This window comes from Polistes canadensis, unplaced genomic scaffold (genome assembly GCF_001313835.1).
Source record: "Polistes canadensis isolate GaletaPanama2010 unplaced genomic scaffold, ASM131383v1 scaffold_9, whole genome shotgun sequence".
Taxonomy (NCBI): domain Eukaryota; kingdom Metazoa; phylum Arthropoda; class Insecta; order Hymenoptera; family Vespidae; genus Polistes; species Polistes canadensis.
In genome coordinates, this window is record NW_014569556.1 from 1536524 (window position 1) to 1558953 (window position 22430).

General features: G+C 32.4%; 1 protein-coding gene across 5 annotated transcripts in view; it reads left to right on the forward strand.

Annotated features, from left to right (window-relative positions):
- Positions 1 to 22430, forward strand: part of LOC106792251 — a 217738-nt gene that overhangs the window by 184874 nt on the left and 10434 nt on the right. For all 5 annotated transcript variants that reach the window (XM_014758524.1, XM_014758532.1, XM_014758541.1 and 2 more), the window contains 6 exons: positions 900 to 1105; positions 2926 to 3219; positions 3714 to 3778; positions 3932 to 4136; positions 5004 to 5149; positions 5511 to 5639. In XM_014758524.1, coding sequence (XP_014614010.1) covers positions 900 to 1105; positions 2926 to 3219; positions 3714 to 3778; positions 3932 to 4136; positions 5004 to 5149; positions 5511 to 5639 — 1045 coding nt within the window. The remainder of the gene's footprint in view (positions 1 to 899; positions 1106 to 2925; positions 3220 to 3713; positions 3779 to 3931; positions 4137 to 5003; positions 5150 to 5510; positions 5640 to 22430) is intronic.

Genomic DNA, 22430 nt, shown 5'->3' on the forward strand with positions numbered 1-22430 from the left:
AATTGTATTTTTAATAACTGTAATGTATAAGATGAGTCATTTACATTTGTAAAATTGGTCGCCATTAAATCAAAGATAAAGAAGTGTATTTTTGATAACTAACAATGTTAAGAGTACCTTTGACCTACATAAATTTTTAAAGTTCATCTCATTTAGAATATAGATGTGCTGTTTGTAAAACTCCCTTCGTTAAAAATTTCTTTTACTTTCTCTTCTTTTTTTCGTTTTATATCTCGTAGACGAATAAATATTCACGTTGAAAAGATTTCTTGTGAATTTTAGCCCTTTACTTATGTTAGTTACTCAGATCTTTATTACACGTGTTTGAAAAATGCAGTTGAATTATAAATTCTTTCAGTACGTTTGTTTTTAAAAACAATTGACTTTAACCCCTAAGCTGCGCCGCATTAAATTTTATATTTTATCGAAAAAAGAAACAACGCTTTTTTTTTAAAGGAAAATTACCTTATGACACATTACCTAGACATTTTTAATAATAAAACCTATCGTATTAGACTTCTTTTAATTTTCTTATTGACGATGGTGCACGCTTAGCTTTTGATCGATCGAATGACTCATTAAATTTATCCAAACGATTTTTCTCTTCTCCCTTTTGCTCGACTTAGGAGTCACTTAAGAAATTTTAAAACCGCCGCTTTTTCTCTAATTACTCAAACGACGGGCTCATTTAGGGAAACGTCTTGACGTCCCTCTTTTAATTCTCTGATTAATGAATCAAGTAGGGTCGCATTTTTCCTTCTTTAAATCGACGAAAAATCGTTCCAATTCTGTCCTTGTGTACTCACTTACGAGTACTACCAATTCATTTACCGTTAATCAAACTATCTAAACGTTATTTTAATTCTTCCCTTTTTTTACGTCTTTCCTGAAACATTTAGCTCAAGATTGGAGCGTTACGAACAGAGTTGTGCGGTAGACAGCGTAACGAAAAAATGTGCTGGACCACCATCAGATTGTAGAAAAGCGATGCTTGGTATACTTGGTACTGAACTTCGTTCGAATTGCGCTTGCAAAGGCACCGACTTTACGCAACTCTATGACTGCCTTGGTTGGCAGAGACTCCTTTGGGTTAACCCGTGTGTAGGTAAGTTAATTAAGTTCTAGAGACACTCTAAGCGCTCTATGTTATGCATGTACATTAGCTGAAAACCAGAGTTGTAAGATATATATATATATTATCATATTCTCGTAATAAGTTTACACATAATCTGCTTTTCAAAAATGACTTTTATTTTCCACATTTATTTTAACCTTTATCTCGTTCTTCTACAAGAAATTTAAAATATCACAAATGTTGTTATTTTTTAATTAAAAATTATATCAAATGTACATAGGTATGTACTGTAAATCGATCTCATTTGTATGACATTGACGTTCGAAAATTGCTTTATATTAATCAGGAGAATCAGTATTATTTAATATGTATTGTTGCCCTCATAATCCAATCATATTCGACTATTATTATTAGATATCGTGACTAGCAAAATCTATTTAAATTCGATCAACAAATTCTATGTTAATATGTATACTCGAGCATAGCTACCCACTTATTTTCAAATTACAATAGTTATTTCCAACTTTGGAAAATATGTTTAGCAAATAACTACCAAAGTAACAAGCTATTTATCAATACTAACGCGAGCATCATAATAGTAATTATAATTAATAATACTTTATTATAATTGATCACATATTTTTAAAAATAATACTAAATTATAATACCGTACTATAATTAATAATACATTAGCTTTGAAATTTCAAAAATTTAACTATCCAAAAATATATAATAGATTGTGTATTATAATCATTGAATGAATCTTATAATTTTGATTAATGTAGTATTAATATAACTAAACTTAATTATCGATAAAAAATTATATAATATTTTATAGTCACGTAATATATAATTTAGATTTCAATTTTATTCCAATCAATTTTATTCTTATTCGATAATATTTTATCCATATCTTAAATAAAATAGGTCAGACTAAGAGGATCGATTTAATCCTCGAAAGAAATGGGCTCAAGTTTATTATAGCTGTAACGAATATTTTATTGTGTGACAGATTAAGAAAAAGAAATTCATTTCGTTCTTTTCGAAAAAGAAAAGGTATGAAAATATCGACTTAATTTGGTGCAACGCTGTTAGGGGACTTGTATGACTATCGCCTACGGGTTGGTGTCGTGCAATATTTCAGTGTCCAGAGGCTCCAGGCTGATTACAATTTCAGGTGGAACCGTACCATGCCGTCGGGTGGTCCTGCCTAGGTTGCTTCACCCTTGCAATGATAGAAATTGCGAAATGAATAATGGAATGCTGCAAACGGTTATATATCATTGCTTTTACGCTCGTGTCGTGTAATAATGAGCATGTTTATGGAAAACGTCGTTGATGAAGGATTAGAAGGGTGAAGAAAAGTGAAGCTTATTTTTTTATCGAGTTTATAAAATTTCAAATATAAATGAATTAACTTTTAAACGAGCGTAATTTATTAATTATAGGGATGGAGATGAATTCATTTGTCATGTTCATAAAACAATTTCTCTTATCCTTACAATGAATAAAATGTGTTCTGAACCTTTTAACTAGGGATTGCTAGTTATATCGTCATAGTACTTTAAAGACAAGTCATTTTTTATTGTATAATAAATATTTATGATACCTGATTATTAATAATCACATAAAGCATAAATTGTTACTTTACACATTAGAATATGTGGGCTATTGGTAAATTAGTTCTTCAATTAAAGACATAAACTTTGGTTAGCCAGTATTAATAAAGAAAATACTTAACAAAAATCGAGATTAAGGAGGGATTACTGTAAGATGAATTATACAATGTAATAGTTAACTTATATTTCGGTCAAAACGTAAATAAGATTTCTCTCTCTTATATCGTTCAGTTGAATCTCAAAAGGACTACCACGTACGTCGAAAACACCATCACTATCCAAGAACAACGCCGATTGGTACTATACCTTCGACAACGACAACGATGACAACATTGTCGTCGACTACGAGAACACATATAAGCATGACGGCGACTACGACGGTCACCGCGGTCGAGCGAGTTGAAGATAATCAACTACCGGAAGTAACGAGGTGGCCGACCACCGAACCCACGGAAACTTTAGAAATCACGACTAACACTGTTAGCACGACACCGAGCACGACTACAACGACTACCACACCGCCTCGTGAGTATTGTCTTTTTTGTTTAACGATTGTTTCAGGACTTCTCTCTAAGATAATATTAAAATATTAAATTATTTCGTATATAGAGAGAAGTATCGTTATAAAGAAAAAGATTCTAATAAAACGTCAATTACTCGTGTATCAACAACAACAACAACTATAATAGTACTATCAAATAAAAAGTATGTTGATACAATCATGGCTACGACTAATATTTGAGCCACTTCGTCGTTTGCCAAATTGATTAACTCTGCAAAATAAAATGTAGAAAAAATTGTTAAATATATATCGTTAAATTATTTATTATTGAACGATCACATACAAATTGGTTTCATTTGGTCAAATTTAATTATATTGAGGACATTTATTTTAAATATAAAAAATGAAATTTTCAATTGTTTCTCTAAAATCTGAATTGATCGTTTTAGAAATGACATACTGTGATCATATATATTTATATTAATTGTAAGTAATAAATATTAATCTTGTTTAACAGGTTTTTGTGTTGTTCAAAGACCGAGACAGAGTCATCAGTATATACGAGAGGGTAAAGGGAAAAGGGTGAGTTAATTATTTCCTTCGACTAATAACACATATTTATGTGTGTAGGTAAGTTAATTGTATATAATGAAAGTGTTCTTGACGTTAAGGTTCGTCGAATGAACGCGCTCTTATCGATTAACTATGTAACACGATAAACGATCTTGTCGGTAGCTTTATCGCGAAGACGAGCCAGAATGTTCAGAGCTCTGCCAATGTGGCGAAGGTGAAGTTCTTATCTGCAATACGATCTGCGTCGATTCGTCTCCTTGCAAAACGGACTTCGCATACTATAACCATGAGGCCCCAGCTTATCAAGCCCATCGTGGTCCATGCCTTTGCTATAGCGGTGGTTTCATATGTATGCGTCCATCACCTGGTAAGTAAAGCCATTTTTGACGCATTCGCTTGAACATATTCTTCGATCTCTCATGTCGATTTTATCCTTTGACACTTTCTATCCTATATACCATAATACTTTTTCAATATTGAAATAACTACAATTTTTCATATTTCATATTCGTCGTCTCGATATCCGCTTTGTAATATGTATATGCTATATTTTTAGGATACCTATGTGATAAATATATTTCCTATTGAAAAAAAATAAAAAAATAAAAGAAAGAACATATTTAATATTATATTACTTAGACGTGGATACATGCAAAATATCGATTAATTTGAAATCGAATATTTAGTTAATACTATTAGAATTTTGTGAATGAAATAAAATAGAAATCTACGGTACGATTTCTTCTACTAATTATTAATGATCAATTATAACAGAATGGATTTGTGTTAATTGGTTAAAAAAAATAATATTAAATATAATAAAATGTTAAAAAAAAATAACGCGTTAAATGTTGAGCAATAACTATCAGATAGAATCGACTTTTAGTCGATTAATCAAACTTATCTAAAAGCTTATTTTTAAGCTACCGATCAATAAAAACTGACAGTCGACTGCCAATAAGTAACGTGTTAATAATTATTCCTATGGATAAACGAAATGTGAAAGAAATAATGATAATATATTTCCGATTTTTATATAAAAATAATTAATAATTTAGTAATATAATAATATAATGATTGTAATAACTATAGTAATAGTAGAGTTAGTATCTGCGAAAGAAATAAAGTTCAACATAAATATGTAACTATATACTAATACTGTCGTATAGGAGATATAAAATGTGTGTATATGTAATAAAAATGATCTTTCTAATTTATTTTTTTCTCATAACAGGAGCGTATAGTATACCGCACGGAGTTTTTATGTTCTTGGGATATAGCGAGAAGGATGAAACCTTGCTAAGGCCACACAATAATCTTACGGTTCTAGATGCCGTGTCGTCTCTCGACAATTTTATGAGAGAGGAAGTCAATAATCAGGTAAATTGTGTCAAAACGATATACCACCGAGATAATGGTATGATTAAAATTTGAATTAACAATGACTAACATACTATATTAAAGCAGAAGCCTATATCGATTCGTTATGGTAAAAACTTTTTGTTCCTTTTTTACTCGATCGAAACAAAATTAAATAAAATTTCAAATTTCTATGAATATAATATAAAGACTTATATCTATTTCCTTCTTAAAATCGTACCACTTTTAATAATTCCTGGTATCGGCGAATAATTCACTGAAAATTTGTCGCTTGCAAAGAAGAAAATTGCTTGGAAAAGAAAGTTGGTAATACGGAGAAACGTGAAATAACGTTGAAACGTTTTTTATTTTCCTTTTACAGACTGTATGCACGCTCTTCCTCTACAATATGACTCGAGAGAACGTGATTGCAGTAGCACGTCTTGGTACGGACAATCCACCCTTAAATAGCAGTCAAGCTCAAAGCTTGCAACACCTCTTGCGAGTTAAGGTAAGCAAATACTAATCCGTCTATTTATACTTGTATGTATATATGAGTTCATTTAAGTCGTTTCATACGAACGATAATTCTAATCAAATATTATAATCATGCAAACGCGATAAAAAGAAAATTATGTAAACAGCAATTTAATTAAATTATTCTGAAATTATTTATAGTTACTATTTTATATCGAAATGTTTATGCTTACAAGATATAGTGATCATTGAATAAAGTAGTGTGTACGAAAATCGTGTAATCGAAAAGTGGAAATAATGTCGAAGTTTTAATTGATAGTAGTTCGCGAAACGAAGACTTTAAATGGGTAAGAAATCAAATAAAAGGAAATTCACCGAGTTCTCGATTGTGTTTGCTTGAAACGAAGCAAGAAAGACGAAGTAATATTATGTTGCAATAATGAGCTTAAATTCTAACTTCTTTAAAGAAATCCAACGAACCTAACGCTAAGTTAGTTCTTTAGAAAATCTTAAATACTTTACTTTTCGTTACAGGCAGACAGAGATTTTATTATCGAGGTTTTAACCATCGTTTTTTAAATTTCGATGACGTGACCTTAAACTTTATTATAATGCAATTTAGATAAACTATTACCTCGTAATAATTATCTCGTAATTACTATCAATAAACGTAAATAGAGTTCCGTTTACAATATGACAATAAATTAATTTCGAATAACACTGAAAACAATGTTTATCGAAAATTAAATGGATATAACATTAAAACTTGCATGATTATTTCTCTATTGTCACTTTATTCTATGAAAATAACTTTCGCAATTTATACTGTGTGTGCCCCGTTAGAAATATAATATTCTATCATCAAGGAAAATACTTTTCCTATGGTTTTATGACCCATTCCTAAACTGCAACTCAGAAGGCTAAATAATCTCTTACTGGCCAGGTCACTACTTTGATATGTTCATTGTAAACAAATCGAGACTTCAAAGGTCTCCGCATGTTTCCGCTATGTCAACTAAAACAAACCTATTTCTATATTCGTATCTTAGAGCTACGGTATAAAATCCAACATCTAATATGTTAGTAAAACTCATTATTAAATGTAAATATTAATATTGAGAAACGCATTAGCATAATATGCGTACGGTGATATGTAGTTATTACTCGCTTAAAGTCTTATGAATGGAGGCAATTAACAACGAATAGATTTAATCATCGATATATTCTATGAGCACGCAATCGAAACTCTCGCGTAACAAGCGAGATATCGATAATGTAAGCACCAAAATCGAACACGCTTCTAATCTTCGAGATTGAATTAAATCGCGTTCATCATTAGTATTTATTCAATTCTCAGGGGAGAAGGAAAATGTGGGCAAATATTTATTCGATTAATCTTCTAACATTAATTGTGATTTTAAATGAGTAAACGTTAAATATAGTCAATAGTAATATACGAATATAGGAAATAGTAAGTATGCCGTGTTCTTTATTTTTTTATTTTTTTATACGCCTAGGAAATAAACTCGAATCGAATGAAACATTAAATTGGCATCGAATCGTCTCGAAAATCTGCAGGTGAAAATCCGTCTAATTCGTCCTCATGCATAAAATGAGGGGAGGAATTGAAACGGCTGGATGACGCTCCATAAGGGGTGGTAGTGACGACAAGAGAGGGTAGAGGATTGGGTAGAGAAAGGGAGGATTTCTACCTGCAACCAAAGCCGATTGACCGGCGCAAAATGTCGCACATTTAAAGTTCCGTTCACATCGAACCGTACTGGATACATCGGCCGATTGCATTGCCGTACAAACGTTCTATACTAGGTGGGCAAAGTAAAATGTTACATTTAAATTTATCTTTGAAATATTTGCTTCCTCTTTTTTTATGTCTGTGCAACGTTTAAAATATTATCAAACTGTTTTAAGTCAAAAGAAACAAAAATCTTAAATGCTATCAAACGTAGAATTACATTTGAAAAAGTACAAAAAAAATATGTCTATTTCGAAATAATTTTGTTAAAAAAAAAGAAATGCTCGTTATTTTATCATCTAAAATCATTTTTATTCGAAATATTTATTTACTATCTTTAAAAGAGGTCTATTTAAAATGTCTCACCCTGTATAGGAAGAACGAAGTAGAACGAAGGGAGGAAAGTTAAAAGTATCGAAAGTTTCGAGCGGGTTACGTGAGCTTCCAATGCGATTTCCAATTTGCGATTAAACGTCGACCGATTTGCAATTTGATGGAAGCTTCGCGGATTTGAATGGACACCGTGGGTGCTTGCTATTTCATTGAATGTCACAATACACACTTTTTCCAACTTTGTTTCTCTCCCATTTTCTCCCCATCTATTTTACGTTAATTTTGATTAAATATTGAAGTCGACATATTGCCGGGTATCGAATTTTAATCGACGTTACACATGACTTGTACTGATGTGATATATATACACATTATATGAATCATATATACGTTTTTTGTTATTTTATTTATTTATTTTGTTTAGAAAAAATAGTAGGAAAGAAATAATGAATTAATAATTGAAGCCGTAAGTAGGCTAAATATGCAATAGTTTTATCGGAGGAATGGATAAGTAACTCATTCGTGTGCTTCACTCGTATGAAGCATATTACTGGTCAATTTAAAATACAAGCTTTGAATTGGCTGAACGAGACTTTGGACAGCACCAAAAAGTCAATTTCTTTGTTCGAATAGATCAGTACGTGCTTCGAAAGGAAAAGGAACTTTTTTCTTTTACCATCATAATTGGATAACTAATCGCTTTAGAATTATCTTCACAAATTGTCAGTAATCGTCGAGGAAAATTGCTTTGACTGTATCAATCGATTCCGAGATCTTTTACGAGATTACTTGCAAGGAAAGAAACAGAAAAAAAAGAGTTAATCATCTTTAGATTTATCAAGATTCATTTAATTTAATATCTCTTTTGATAATAGCAAAATCAAATAAATCGAATTTTGAAATTAGAAAATGAATAGATTTTCATTCTAACTATAATAATTGGACTATACGTTATTTTAAAAAAGATAAAATAGAGAGAGAGAGAGAGAGAGAGAGAGAGAGAGAGATAGAAAAAAAGGGAGAAAATCTTTGAAAGGTTTTCGAGGAAAGCTCGAGACCACACCAATCATCGGATGACGGAAAATGGTCTGCGCACGGTCTACGAAATGCTTTTACTAGCATCGATGGCAACTTTCCAGCGCTTTACCAGCCGTCAACGAACCATAAATTACATACCTAGGCGGAGCTACTTTTTTTTTTCTTTCTTTTCTTTTCTTTTCTTTTCTTTTGTAAATGCGCGAGTTTCTTTGAACAAGCGTACGATTAAAATCTATGTATTTAGTGCTATCAACAAAAATTAATCAGCAAGGACATACTACTACGATCTAATCTAAGGATAAGAATAATTGAATATGAATAGCATTAATCAATTGTCTTATCCAAAACAAGTACTTGACACAAACGTTAAAAATTTATAGATATATATTACAAGTGATTAGAAAATGATAAATAATTTTATATACAATAATAACAATTATTATTATTATTATTACAATATAAATTAACCAAAGTAACATATTTAAATAAACATAACATAATTGTGATAACGATTTTGATATATTCGTCAAATCGTTAATATAATATTAATTATTCGATTAAAGAGATGTAAAGGAAATGTTAAATTTGGTCGAAGGATAAAGTTGTTCGGAGATCGAGTAAGTTAGTAAGGAATAAGCAAGATCCAAGAGAAAGGACTCCTCGAATTAGCACGTGTCGTCGATCAACGTCGGTGATCTCTACTATGAACTGAATTCGGCATAGGTATCCGCCTACTCGTAGATAGGACCGAATGAGTTTCTAATAAAGCAATTAAGCGATAGACCAAAGTTATGGCACGTAACTGCACACCGCAGTTAGCGTACAGAAAGAGATAGAGAGAGAGAGAGAAAGAGTGTGTGTGTGTGTGTGTGTGTGTGTATGAGATATAGAGAGAGCGAGAAAGAGAGAAAGTATGAGAGAGCCAGACTCTTCCCCATAAAGCACGCTTTTCGACCTCCTGTAAATCGATTTTCGATCCTGAAATGTTCGAAGCGTGTAGTTAATTTGAGGACACGATATTTTATACTCGATTGATTTCTCTTTATCGTATTATTTATATCGTTAATAGGGCGATAAATAGAATAACAATGTGGTCTCGTTCAAAATGAATGATTAAAGATAAAAGGGATATCTATTAACCCAGAGGTAAAGGTTTTATTTTTCGATAATGAATGTGAAAAGGTTTCAGGATGTTATTTCATGTCGGCTTTGGTTCACGGTAAGGATACAAATAAAAATACTATTGGTAATTTGATAAAAAAAATAGAATAACATTTTATAGAAAATCACGCGAAAAGGGTTTTGAGAAATGAAAGTATTTGTCTTTCTCTTTAATGGGAAGATATGAAATCAGAATAGAAGATCTTAGGGGTAAATTGTTCTTTAGATAGAAAAACGATAGAGAAAAAGAGTCGCTTATCGGTAATAATGGTCATTCCGTGGCCAATGACTTTACGCAATTCCCTAAACTCACATCTCTCTATCACTTTTGCTAGTACCCTTTTACCCATCGTCCTATATATTAGATTATATTCTATACCAATAGTATATAGAGATATACGTATATGGTATGTATATATATAAATGTAGTACATATCCTGAACCTCCTCGAATCGTTTATCTATTTGTCCATCAATCCGTCTCTCTTTCTCTTTTTCTCTCTTTCTCTGTCGTTTTCCTATTCGCTTAGATTCTCTATCTCGTTTGGTAGATCGAAATACTCTATCCTCCGTGGTCAATAGAAGAAACGATTTTGAGTAATCCCGACGGATCGTGTCTACCTAGTCCCTTACCGTTCATTCTATCCTCTCGATCCTTCGTCATTGTTACACCGGTCAACATTGGTGCAGTTATTTAAATCAATATTCTAAATAATGTTTCTATGCTTGACATTATTTATTGGGGAAGAAACAAAGAAACAAAAAAATCTTTCTATTTTTCTTACTTGAATTCAACTTTTTTTTTTTTTCTTTATTTTCCTCTAAATTTCTTTCTTTTTTTTTTCTCTCAACTCGGTCAAGTCTATATTTAAGGCTGTGGTAAGTTAAGAGATGCTTGAATGTTTTATTCCATGAGTAGAGCACACTAACACCTACAAAATGTTAACGACTAAAGTGCTAACGAAAGAACCGCACCGTACTAAATCTCACCTTTAAACAGCTTTTTCGTGTTACTCGTTGACATCTAAAATGACGCCTTTTCAAATTCATACGTAATAAATTATTTTGAGAAAAATTATCGTTCAACCGGGTTAGATAGTTTAAGAGAGAAATACGTATCAACTTACACCCAACTCGTACATTCTCGTAATACTATGATTTTTTTATTTTATAATGTTCTATCATAAATAAAAAATTACAATTTTATTAATTATCACTGTTACTTCAATACAATTTTTATTGAAATGTATTAATTATTAAAAAGAAAATTAAAGAAAAAATAGTTTTTTCTTACATTATTTATCACTGCAATTTGTGATAAATATAATTTGTTAAATGTAATATCGGTTGACATACTTTAAATTGACAAGGTTTACATTTCTCGAAATGTTTTGTCCAAAATCCGTTGGAAATACTTGAGACGAATTGACGAGTTGTCTTCTACTATCTATAATTTAATTAAAACTTGAAGAAAATTAACGAAATAGATAGAAAGAGAAATATAAATAGAGAAAGCGCGTGCGCGTACCTAATGATCGGCGTCTTATTTATTCCGTCTCGTATATGTACAATACAATGCGAAACAAGAAACGTTAGCAAACAACGGTGAAGCTTGCCTTGCGCATGCTGCAAATTTACGAAAGTTGCGTTTAATAGCGTTGGGTTGCAAATACATCGCTAGCTTCTCTCTCTCTCTCTCTCTCTCCCTCTCCCTCTCCCTCTTTCCCTTTTGGAATTGTTTGTATTTGAATTTGTTATTTGTTCTCTCGTAGCTTGTATCTGTTGTCGTGTCTGCAGTTTTCATTCCAATTTCAAGGATACCTAGCTAGTCGAGATACGGTTCATCGACTTTAGCTTATCCTTGTTCATACTTCAAACTCCACACCCCCTCAACCCTTACTCCATTCGAGGACCTTTCCATGAGCGCATAGTACTTACTTCGGTGGAAAGAGAACGAATGACAAAAAGAAAAAGTAAAGTTATATATTCCCTCGTCGTTGGTACATACGTCATAAAACTTTGGTAATATAAGAGAAGAACCACAGTTTCTCCTGTTCATCTCCCTCTTCTCTACTTCACCTCTATCTCATCGTCTCTTTGCTGCCAAGTCGAAGACATTCGTTTCTTTTGGCGAACTATTCCTGTCATTTCACACATTTTTCACTTTTCTTTCTTTTTAACTTGGCACGCGCAAACGTGAACTTGTAGAAACTCTCTCCCTATACTTATGCATTCGTGTGTTTATTTAAGGTGTGTTATTTTTAATGAACGTTGACTTATCAAAATTTTCCTTAACAAAAAGGATCTACGTGAAATTATTTGTATCTAATATATTCTTAAAAGATGCTTAATACAATATATCGAAAAAACAGATTTTCTTTTTCTTTGTCAGGATATTTCACGCGAGTAAAAATAAAGTTTTAGAATGATACGTATTTATTATCTTCCTGATGGCTCATTTTTCTCATTACGTGCTAATTTTTTAATGCGGAAAAGATTGCCAGTGAAATATTTGTCGGATTTTTTTATTTTGCAATTAATTGGACGATTATATTCATGAAACAAAAATGAATATAAAATAGTTACTAAAATACCATGAAAAGCTTACGAATGATTCGCCTGAAAGTATATGAGTTTATATTACATAATTAAGTATTTATACATTCAAATTCGTTTGTACTTAATATACGTAAAACGAGAATGAATAAATTTTATACTAATTAAAATCAGATAAGCATCGTGAGATTTAATAAGAAAGAATTTTTTCGTACCGTTGTATACTTTTCATTTTCATTGTTGACATTGTGTTTCCATGAATTCTCGCCACGTTGACATTTTATAAATATATAAATATACTTTTTGACATCATTTCAAACGTTTTGCTGGTTGAATAGTCAGCATGATTTCACGATTAATTTATTTTCAGAGATATTAATTAATGAGTTATAATAAAAACGAATTTATACGAATAATTAGCAATTGAAGTATCTTTCTTTAATTGATAGATTAATTTTTAAACTTAGCTCGATTAGTTTTATCAATAAATTATATTGTAAAATGATAATAATCGCTTGGGAAAATTGTATCAAAAATAAATCGAACATTTTCCAAAGAGAAAATTTATGCTTTTCATCGAAACACGTCGACACGTTTACGAAACATACGAAAATTTATACTACGACTGACTGCTCGTGATAATAAATCTTAAAAACTAGCAGTAAGGGAAGGTTAAGACGGCTTACGGTTGCGAAGTGTAAGAAATAAGTATTCAAGCTTTTAATAATTTAGAGACTCAATTTGACGCTAGGTAGAAAACTTCGTGACTTTATTTTTTTCCTTTTCTTTTTACTTCTTATTTTTTCACGACTTTCCACTTTTTCTCTTGTACATTCTTACGTTTCCTTTGTCTTAACGTTAAATGGATTGTCGAGCAAATTATTTTTCTTTATCGTTAAATTATACTACGTACCTATATATATGACGACGATTAAAGTTAAAAATTAAGAAGGCGGTAAGTGGAAGAAAAAGGTCTAAGGAAAGGATAAAGAATTATAATTGTTAAAGAAATGAATGTATAATGATATAAATACTATCAACATTCTGATGAATAATTAGATAAATTTTTATTATTAAAGTAATTAACCAGCCACAGTAATTGACGAGTAATAAACGAGTTCATCGTTTCCTTTTTTATCGACCCAATTTAATTACATACTTTTTAAAGAGAAACTGGTAAAGTAAAAAAAAAAATAAAAAGACTTTACATAATTATATTTAATATATATATATATATATAAATGGGACACAAAAGAGTAATTTATAGGATCGATTTGATTAATCGAAGATAGAAATGTAGCCCAGATTCTGATATTGAGCTCGGTATCGCCTTAGGATTACGTGTAAACAAGTAGCTGCTACCGTGGCTAAAGTAAACTTACTTGTGACGTACATAATACGTAGCATACTGTTGTTTGCTAACAGCATTCGATGTATCTGATGCATTCTCCTGATGTGGAGCAATAGACATCTCATAAATATTCATGACGTGTGTATGTCACGTTCTTCGAAGAAATTTCACGAAATTGATTGAACTAATTTATTGATTGGATCTGTTCAACAAACTCTTCCATCTATATATAATAATCTTCATTAACATTCATACAAGTTCATATGACCACATAGAAATAATCATTAAAAAAATGAAATTATTAAGTTAGTATAGAAATAAAGAAATATTTAGAAAACTTATTGGAAAAATGATAAATTGCATTTTTGGTCGAGTTATATTTGCAGTATCGATCGCATACGAATTGTCCTAATCACCGTTCTAGATATAGAAAGATAATGAAAAAGAAAAAAGGGTAAAGGAACCGAAAGGAGAGGAAAATAAAAATTGGTAATGTGAAATGTAAATCTTTTGGAAGATGACGAAACGTTCACTTCGAAACGAGTTTGGAAAGTGATATCACTGGAACTGTGGAAGTGTTCTCCAAGTATTTCGTTCGCTCGGTTACGGTAAGGTCGAAATGGTTCTGAACCGTCGTCTAGAAAAAGGTGTAGGTATTCGGGAAAAGAAGAGTAGTCGAAGCAAAGCGAGCTACTTTTCCGTTCTCCCTTTTTCTAGTGCGATAACATCCGATCGTTCGCTTTGAAAAACTCATCTAGTTTAACTTCAAATATTCACATTTATGAAAGATTTTATCCGAGTCTAGTTCGAAATGATATCGGTTTAGAAATATACATAAAAGAAAACAAAATATAACTTTATGATTTGATGTTGGATCCTTCGTTGACGATTATTCGTTTAAGAAAACTAGGTAGGTAGTATCCACGATTCGATTAAATATCATTTTGTAAAAAGTATAAAGATAAAAACAAGTATTCCCTTATTTTTTATTTTCCAACAAATTTATCTTACAATTAGAGTAAATCCTTTTGAAAATATTCGTATTGGATACTTGGAATTAACATCAATACACTTTCTCTTTTTCGTCGGGAGTAGGTACTTCGGCAGTTGGTGAAAGGAAGAAAAGGGATTGAAGTTTCATTCGTCGCCAAAAGACGAGGGCCGAACGTAAACGCGCAGGTGTTCCACATTGATAGCGAGGACTGGCACGAGGCCAATAAAGGCACCTATGCCTTCGCTTCTCCTCATCCTCCTTTTACTCTATTCAACCGGCTCGTCTTCTCCTTTACCTTAGCTTGGCTTGGCTTGGCTTGGCTTGGCTTGGCATGGCTTGGGTTGCCTTGCCCTGCTTTGCCTTGCGTTGCCTTGCCTTGCCTTGTCTTGCCATATTCAAGTCTCCATATCCGAGTATCGATCTCTCGAACTCTCGTGACTTTTCATTGAATTTCCATGCGCCACTTAAGCGTTCGCTCGGTTCTTTCTTACAGCCCTTTTCCTTTCGTTCTCTTACTTTCTATCTCCGTCTCTGTCTTTCTCTTATTCCCTTTCTATATACCTTCTGCTATGTCAGAAATAAGAAAAAAGAAGAAGAGGAGGTATGGACGTCGAAATATCGTCAGAAAAAAAGAAATAAAACTGGAGGAAAAAAGGGGCTCCTCGTCTTCCTCGCAAGAGAGGGAGCATGCTTCTTTCGTCGTTAAAAAGTCAAAGCTTTCGACTTCTCCCTTGTCCTTTTCCTTTTCTTTTTTTTCTCATTCGAATCTTAAAATCCTAAATGTATCTTTCGTGATAACAAAAGGGTTATCACGAGGTGACGCAACGTATTGCCGTTTAAACTTAGCTCGTTTACTATCAGCTATCTCTTTTTCTTGGATATTTTTAAAGTTTCCCAAGAGTTTTAGATATAAAGTTAAAAATGAAAAAAAAGAGAGGAGATATATCTCGAAGTTGAGACAAAATATGAATGTGCAGAGAGAGAGAGAGAGAACACATTTTTTCTATATTAATAATTAAAAAGAAAAAAACCAATTTTCTAATATTAAATCAAACAAAATATATTATGTTTATATACATTAATATACATATAAGATATACTTTTGAAATTTGTTTATTGTTCTTGATAGAACTAGAGTTATTCTTTCAATTATTATTTATATTCTCCTTGTCACTATACGAATTATTTCTTTTTCCATATCCTTATCAAACATGTAACTAATATATAAATACATATTGGTTATAACTAGTCGCTAGAGAACACCGTTAGAATAATTTATCATGCTAACCTGAAAGAGAAATTAATCGATGCCCGAATCCAAAGTACGTGTGTACAGGTGATCGTATAGGTAGCGTATAGAAGAGAAGAGAAAGAGAGAGAGAGAGAGAGAGAGAGAGAGAGAGAGGGTAGGTAGCATTCATTGGTTAGTGGGGTGAGTCGAGTCGCCTCGCGGCAGATTCATAATTCGAATTTGCTGTTATGCAATAACAATTATAATCTACGATTATGCAGGTTGCAAGTTGCGCGGAGCTTTGGAAGCTCGATTAGTCTTCCTCCGTTACTTGAGCGAAATTACAGGAGAGAACGTAGTACCGAAAGCTTTTGCTTCTCGCGAGAAAGGAGGTAGCGTAGAATAAGAGGAAGGAGTTGGGTGATGGTAGTGCCTGTGGAAATTGGGAGAGGAGGAGGAGAAGGAGGGTGGGTTAGTAGGGGGTAGCAGAGGGTTGTGAAGGTGGGGTTGTTCAACGAGGTGGATTTCCAGCAATGCTGCAGTCAGCCCGGCTTACGGATAATCGCGACGACGTCGACGTCGGCGCCGAAGTCACCGCTGGAAAGTTAATTAAGCACGTTCCAATAAACTTCGGGCAACGAGCGCGACGCCGACAGAGACGACGAGTAACGAGGGAAAACGACCGCGGGTAGTAGTACCTCTAGCTAGCTGGGGTATATATCTGTCTGTCTGTCGGTCCGTGGAGATCGATGACGAAGGGAAAAGAGTCTGGACTGGAATGTCAAATTAAGTATCTCGGCCCCGCCCCCTATATAAGTGTCAGCGAAATGCACTCTCTACCGAGATGGGGCCGACATCTTTCATTAAAAGCTCACCGCGAATGCGAAGGATATCCCCCCCCCTCCCTCCCCCCCTGTCCCGCCGTACGTGTTCTCTTCTAACTTCTTCAACTGTGATCTTTACGACTACGAGACCACGACCACGGAGTGTCTCCTTTAACACTTTAACGTGATTACTTTTTATTATACTATTCGTGAAATTTTATACAATTTGTCGATTTTGTTTCTTATTTTTTTTTTTTATATCATATCTTCTTTAAATCACAAATTTTTGTCATTCATTGAATAAATATAACGTGAATATATTGTATATATATGTGATTCATATATGTAAATGTTAATTGCTACTTTAATTAAGAGACACGATCTATTTTAAAATTAATTCTTTATGGATGTATATAGGCTTTTATTTTAACCTATTTCGACCTGAAATTTATTCGTTTTAAATTTAATGAAATCTTTATTATAAATGTAATTGAGGACGTTTGAAAATTATTATATAAATCTAAAAAAAGAAACAAAAAAATAGATTTATCTAAGAATTACTTGTCCCATACATGCACATTATAAACTTGAACGAATTAATCAGTAAATTCTTTTTATATATACTAGCATGGTAAATGTAAATAGGTCAGCAACGAACTTTCGGTCTTAAAGTAATTATCCATTGAAATAAAATATTTAAGTGTACGTCTATGTAATTCGAAAATTATCTACTCCTTTGTTAAGGAAAGTAAAAAGATTATGTCAATCTTGACAAGTTTGTATCGATTTTAGCCGAGCGATAGCTTTAACATTGTATTCAAAATGCAGTTGATTCTTTTGGAAAAGAAGGAAGGAAGGAAGGAAGAAAAGGGTGATGATAGTGGTTGTGAAATCGCTCGATAATCGGAGTAAGACTGAAGCACGAGTCGCGGACTGAATCGTTTCAATTATGTTCCCCCAAAGCCGGTAATTATTCCGATTCTTCGTTTTTACGAATCATGCATCCATTCAACCGTGCGTCCCATTTGTCTCATAGAATACGAGAGAAGAAGGATCGACAACGTTCGCCGATTTACGTCCGAAGAAGGTTTGATTTCGAATTAGGCACGACTCCATTCCAGTCGCTGATTCCTCGACTCTTTGAATTATCGACAATGCTTCCTTTTTCTTGCTATTCCCCTTCATCCTACTTCTTAATGTTACAGTCGACAAGATTCTTACACACGCAAGAGTTTAAGGCTAACCCTCAATGAACATCCGATTCCAATTGAGTTCCATTTCATTTTTCTCTTATTTTCTTTTTTTCTATACCTTCTCGAGAATTTCTCATCTAACATAAGTATACAAACCTATGACCCCATTTTGTTGTCATTATATACTCTACTTTTTTAAAAAAACGTTCGTCCGCTTTTGTTGATTCGATATTGTAATAAGAGAGAGAGAGAGAGAGAGAGAGAGAAAGAGTTAGAGTAAGAGGAAAAGAGAGAAAAGGAGAAATCGTTGGATAATGGAAATAGTAATTAAAATATGTAACAGCTGTCGCTTATGGTTTTATTCGATAACTCGCCAGCGGTACCACGAAACGACAATTTCATTAAAATCCAACATGTGCCTTTTATTACGATCCGTTTATAAGTATAATATATTCATTGGTAGTTACAAAATAACGCTTCCAGTCGTAAGAGAGATATATGATTAATAAATATAAAATATATTGTTACCTCATGTATATATTAAATAAACGAACGCGAAGTTACGTTTCAGTTTCAGTAAAATTGATAAATCTTTTGTTTATTCGATAGTAAATTTTGTTCATTTTATAATTTTTTATGATTCTATTTAATAATCTATTAAGATTATTTTTTGTAATAGTAAGAAAAGAGAGAGAAAGAGAGAGATAAATATTTCTTAACCATTGTTAATAACTTTTGCATTGTTTTCATTAAATCCATCTGTTAGTTGAAAGGGATTCTTAGATGTTTTCAAACAATACATATCTCGTTCCTAGTGAATGGACAGCTCGAACGAGGTGACATAACGCTGAAAGACTATGCGACTGCATCCGTTAGTCGAAGCCATTAAGGCATTGAGACCTTATCTCAATGAAGTCGACGATATCGTTGCTCGACGAGAGTAGGACTTTACTTCTGGCTTTATCGAGCTGTTGCCTCGATAGTCAACAATCGAATCGAACCAACGTTAGTACGTACACAAAGCCACGATTCTTCAACATATCGATAAATTTCGCGCCGAACGAATTCACTAAAATGAAGATGATTGTTTCTACGAAGGAATAATGCACTTTCTTATTTTTAATAAAAAAAACTCAAAAGTCGATTAAGAATGGACGTTATCGATTGATATCACATTAGATTTGGGGATCATAAAAATGGTAGTATACTTTTTCAAATTTTATATTGTCGTTTTTATAATAAACAAAAAATCGACTTAAAAGTAGTGAAATATCAATGATGCGAAAAATTTGTTGAAAAAACAAAAATATATAAGAATCGGTCGTAATAACGGTAAAATATTTTCGTAAGAACGGAGAAAATGCATTTTCAAAGGTTTGCCTAAAATAAAGGTTAAATAAAATTGTTAGATTATTTTTATGGTCAATTACAATATATACTGTATTATATTTGGTATAACAATATTTTCGGTGCTTCTTTTGAGGAAATTAAATGTTTTTATTTTGAAGTATGTAAAAAAAATATATCAATTAACAAAATATTCCCGACTATTTTCGATTATTTTTACAGGTTTTTATTCGATAAAGTCATCTCTGCATTTTCGAAGCTCTTCCACGCTACTGAAATGTGTGCGTCGGCTATATAGTGTTGCAACGATCGAAAAAAGTAGTAATTCGGAAATACCAGGTCCAGTGGGTAATCCACGTAGGGGAAAACTTCCCAGCTAAACGAATAAATCGTTTCCTTAGTCCCTTTTCCGACGTGCTGCAAAATGACTTGTCGCGTTCCATGGCCAGCAAAAGACATTTTTCTTTCGATCTCGTCGCTTAAACGTACGAGCTATTGTTGGTTGTAGTCAGTAATATTAGTTTGACCTGGTTGCAGCGATTCATAATATATAACGCCTTTTGTATTTCACCAAATAGAGAGTAAATACTTTTATTGTCGGTGAGATCGAAATAATTTCGAAATTTTTGATAAAAATTTTTAACAACACCCTTCCAAAACCGTATACACTATTTTTTTTTATCCCCAAAAGCAATTTTCTTTTTTTCTTTGTTTCTATCCTATTTGTTATTGAAAAGCAAAAATGATGCAACGTCGAATACGCTGTTTATCATATGTCCATCGCGTTTGACACTATTTTTCAACTTATTTTACTCGAATTATCAAACTATAATATATATAATTCATTTAAAACTTTAAGGTTGGCATTCGAGAATTCACCAAGCAAAGAGACGATATTCGAATTTATAAATCAAAGTTATGATTGATTAAATATAGAAACATTGAATTTATTTGTACATCTAACATATAGAAATCGAGAAGATTTATTTATATCGCTTTTATCAAATCTAATTTAGATCATTAATTTAATTAACCGAAATAATCATAAACAATTACATTAATCTTAAAAGTTAATAAAAAAAATATAGAAAACTTTTGTATCATTTATATCGCAAAATCGTTTCTTCATAAATCATAAGAAAATGATCGAAACTAATCTAATAAAAGTTTCTTCGGTAATCTAAAAAAAAAAGCGAACCTTATATACGATCAGTGAGTATAAAGTCGAGTGAAAAGAAGTCGAAGAATGAATAGAAATGAGTCAATCTGGTGGAGTGCACTGTCTCGTTGCTTGTACGAGGATCAGATGGTTACTCATGCGTATATACACCTAGCTACATATATATCTATCCATACATACATCTATAGATAAAAACACGCGGTGTGAATATCGATGAAATTATTATTTCAATCTGGATGCGTTTGCTTCGTAAGTATCGAGAGAAGATGACTAAAGGACAGCTCGTAATATTTTATCCTCAATGCGATAGATAGCGATGCACATTCCCTCGGGAATTCGGCGTAATTCTTCCGGTACCGTCGGTTGCACGTGAACGCACCTTTCACGTAACAGAAACGATTCGCTTCTATCTTTTGGATATCCAACAGAGGCGGCTTCGAAAGAGCTTGAAATAAAGGGGTAGAGGAGGAATGAGGAGAGAGTGAAAGGAGGATTGCAGAGGGAAAAAGGAGAAGGGAAATGGGAGAGAAGAGAGGTTCGATTAATTTCGCCTGGAGGAACGAACGGGTTTGATTTTCGAATGAAAGAAACGCGAAAGGAGGGTGGCAATGGTGTGCAAAGGAAATGACAGTCACGACCTTTCAACGTGCAAACGCGAGCTACATTATCATTGCAAAGGTAATTAACCAGTGATATGCGACACGTATAAATGTTATATTACGAAAGAGACACTTCAACTCTTTTCATATTATATATGTGGAAGTAAATGATACTTCTTAATAACGTTTTGCGAGTAAGAAAATAATTTTAATATTTTCTTTTTTTCGTTATTTCTTTCCTGTTTTTGATACTGCGATAGGTAAACTATACTGAAAAAGATTGAAAACAATATGAAGGAAAAAAGTTGTTTTCTAAAGAAAAAAAAATAAATTACCTCACAAGTTAATAGAAAAAAAAACTTAAGAATTTGAAAAATCGAAAAGCACGTTTAGCTAACTTCGCAGACGTGTCTGAGAGTTCGTGAACTATACACTAGAAAAATAAAGCAAGCTCTTTCATTTTTAAACAAAGCGCTCTAAAAATTACACAACCATCCTTAAAGAAATATTAATATTTTTGATGTACTGTCTTGCTCTATACTTTTCTATGAACAATAATAACCTCTCTCTATCTCTCTTTATCTTCCTTCATTTCTTTCTTTCTGCTGTTAGTATTCGCATAAGCAGAAATAATGTAACTATTTTTGTAATTATACGAATCACGTAAAGCGGGATAAACGAGTTTATAAGAGAAATATTCGTGAGTAATAGAAACCTACCTATGACTATTGCGAATTGCGCACATTTCTACTACAACGTTTCTTTTGTTCAGTCAGAAAAGAAGAAGATATCCAAAAAGACTATAAGAACGAGGTAACTGTGGAAATTTAAAAAGGGAGTTCTTTCATTTTTAAAACAGTCCGACAGCGTTGCACCGTCACGAGAGGTTTGGAGTTTAAGAACGGTTGGTCTGAACCTGTGAAACGAGTGGAAAGACTTTTTAATGCACATCTTCCTTATTTTACATGTTTTAAATGGGAACAGTGATTTCGCATGAAACGACATAAAATGTATGTAACTTTCCACGTTACTACCTTTGAATATCGAACTCTTTTCACATCCTGGATTTATATAAATAATAATAATAATTTTTAATGATGAAATTTAACAGGGAACTTGGACATGAAAGAAGTAGAACTATGTTTGATTTAGTTGGACGTTTCGTCCCTTTATTGGGACTTCTTCAGCAACTAGAAATTTTATTTTATTATTATTTCTTATATTACGACATACATGAGGCTCATACAATAAATAATTTTTTACATG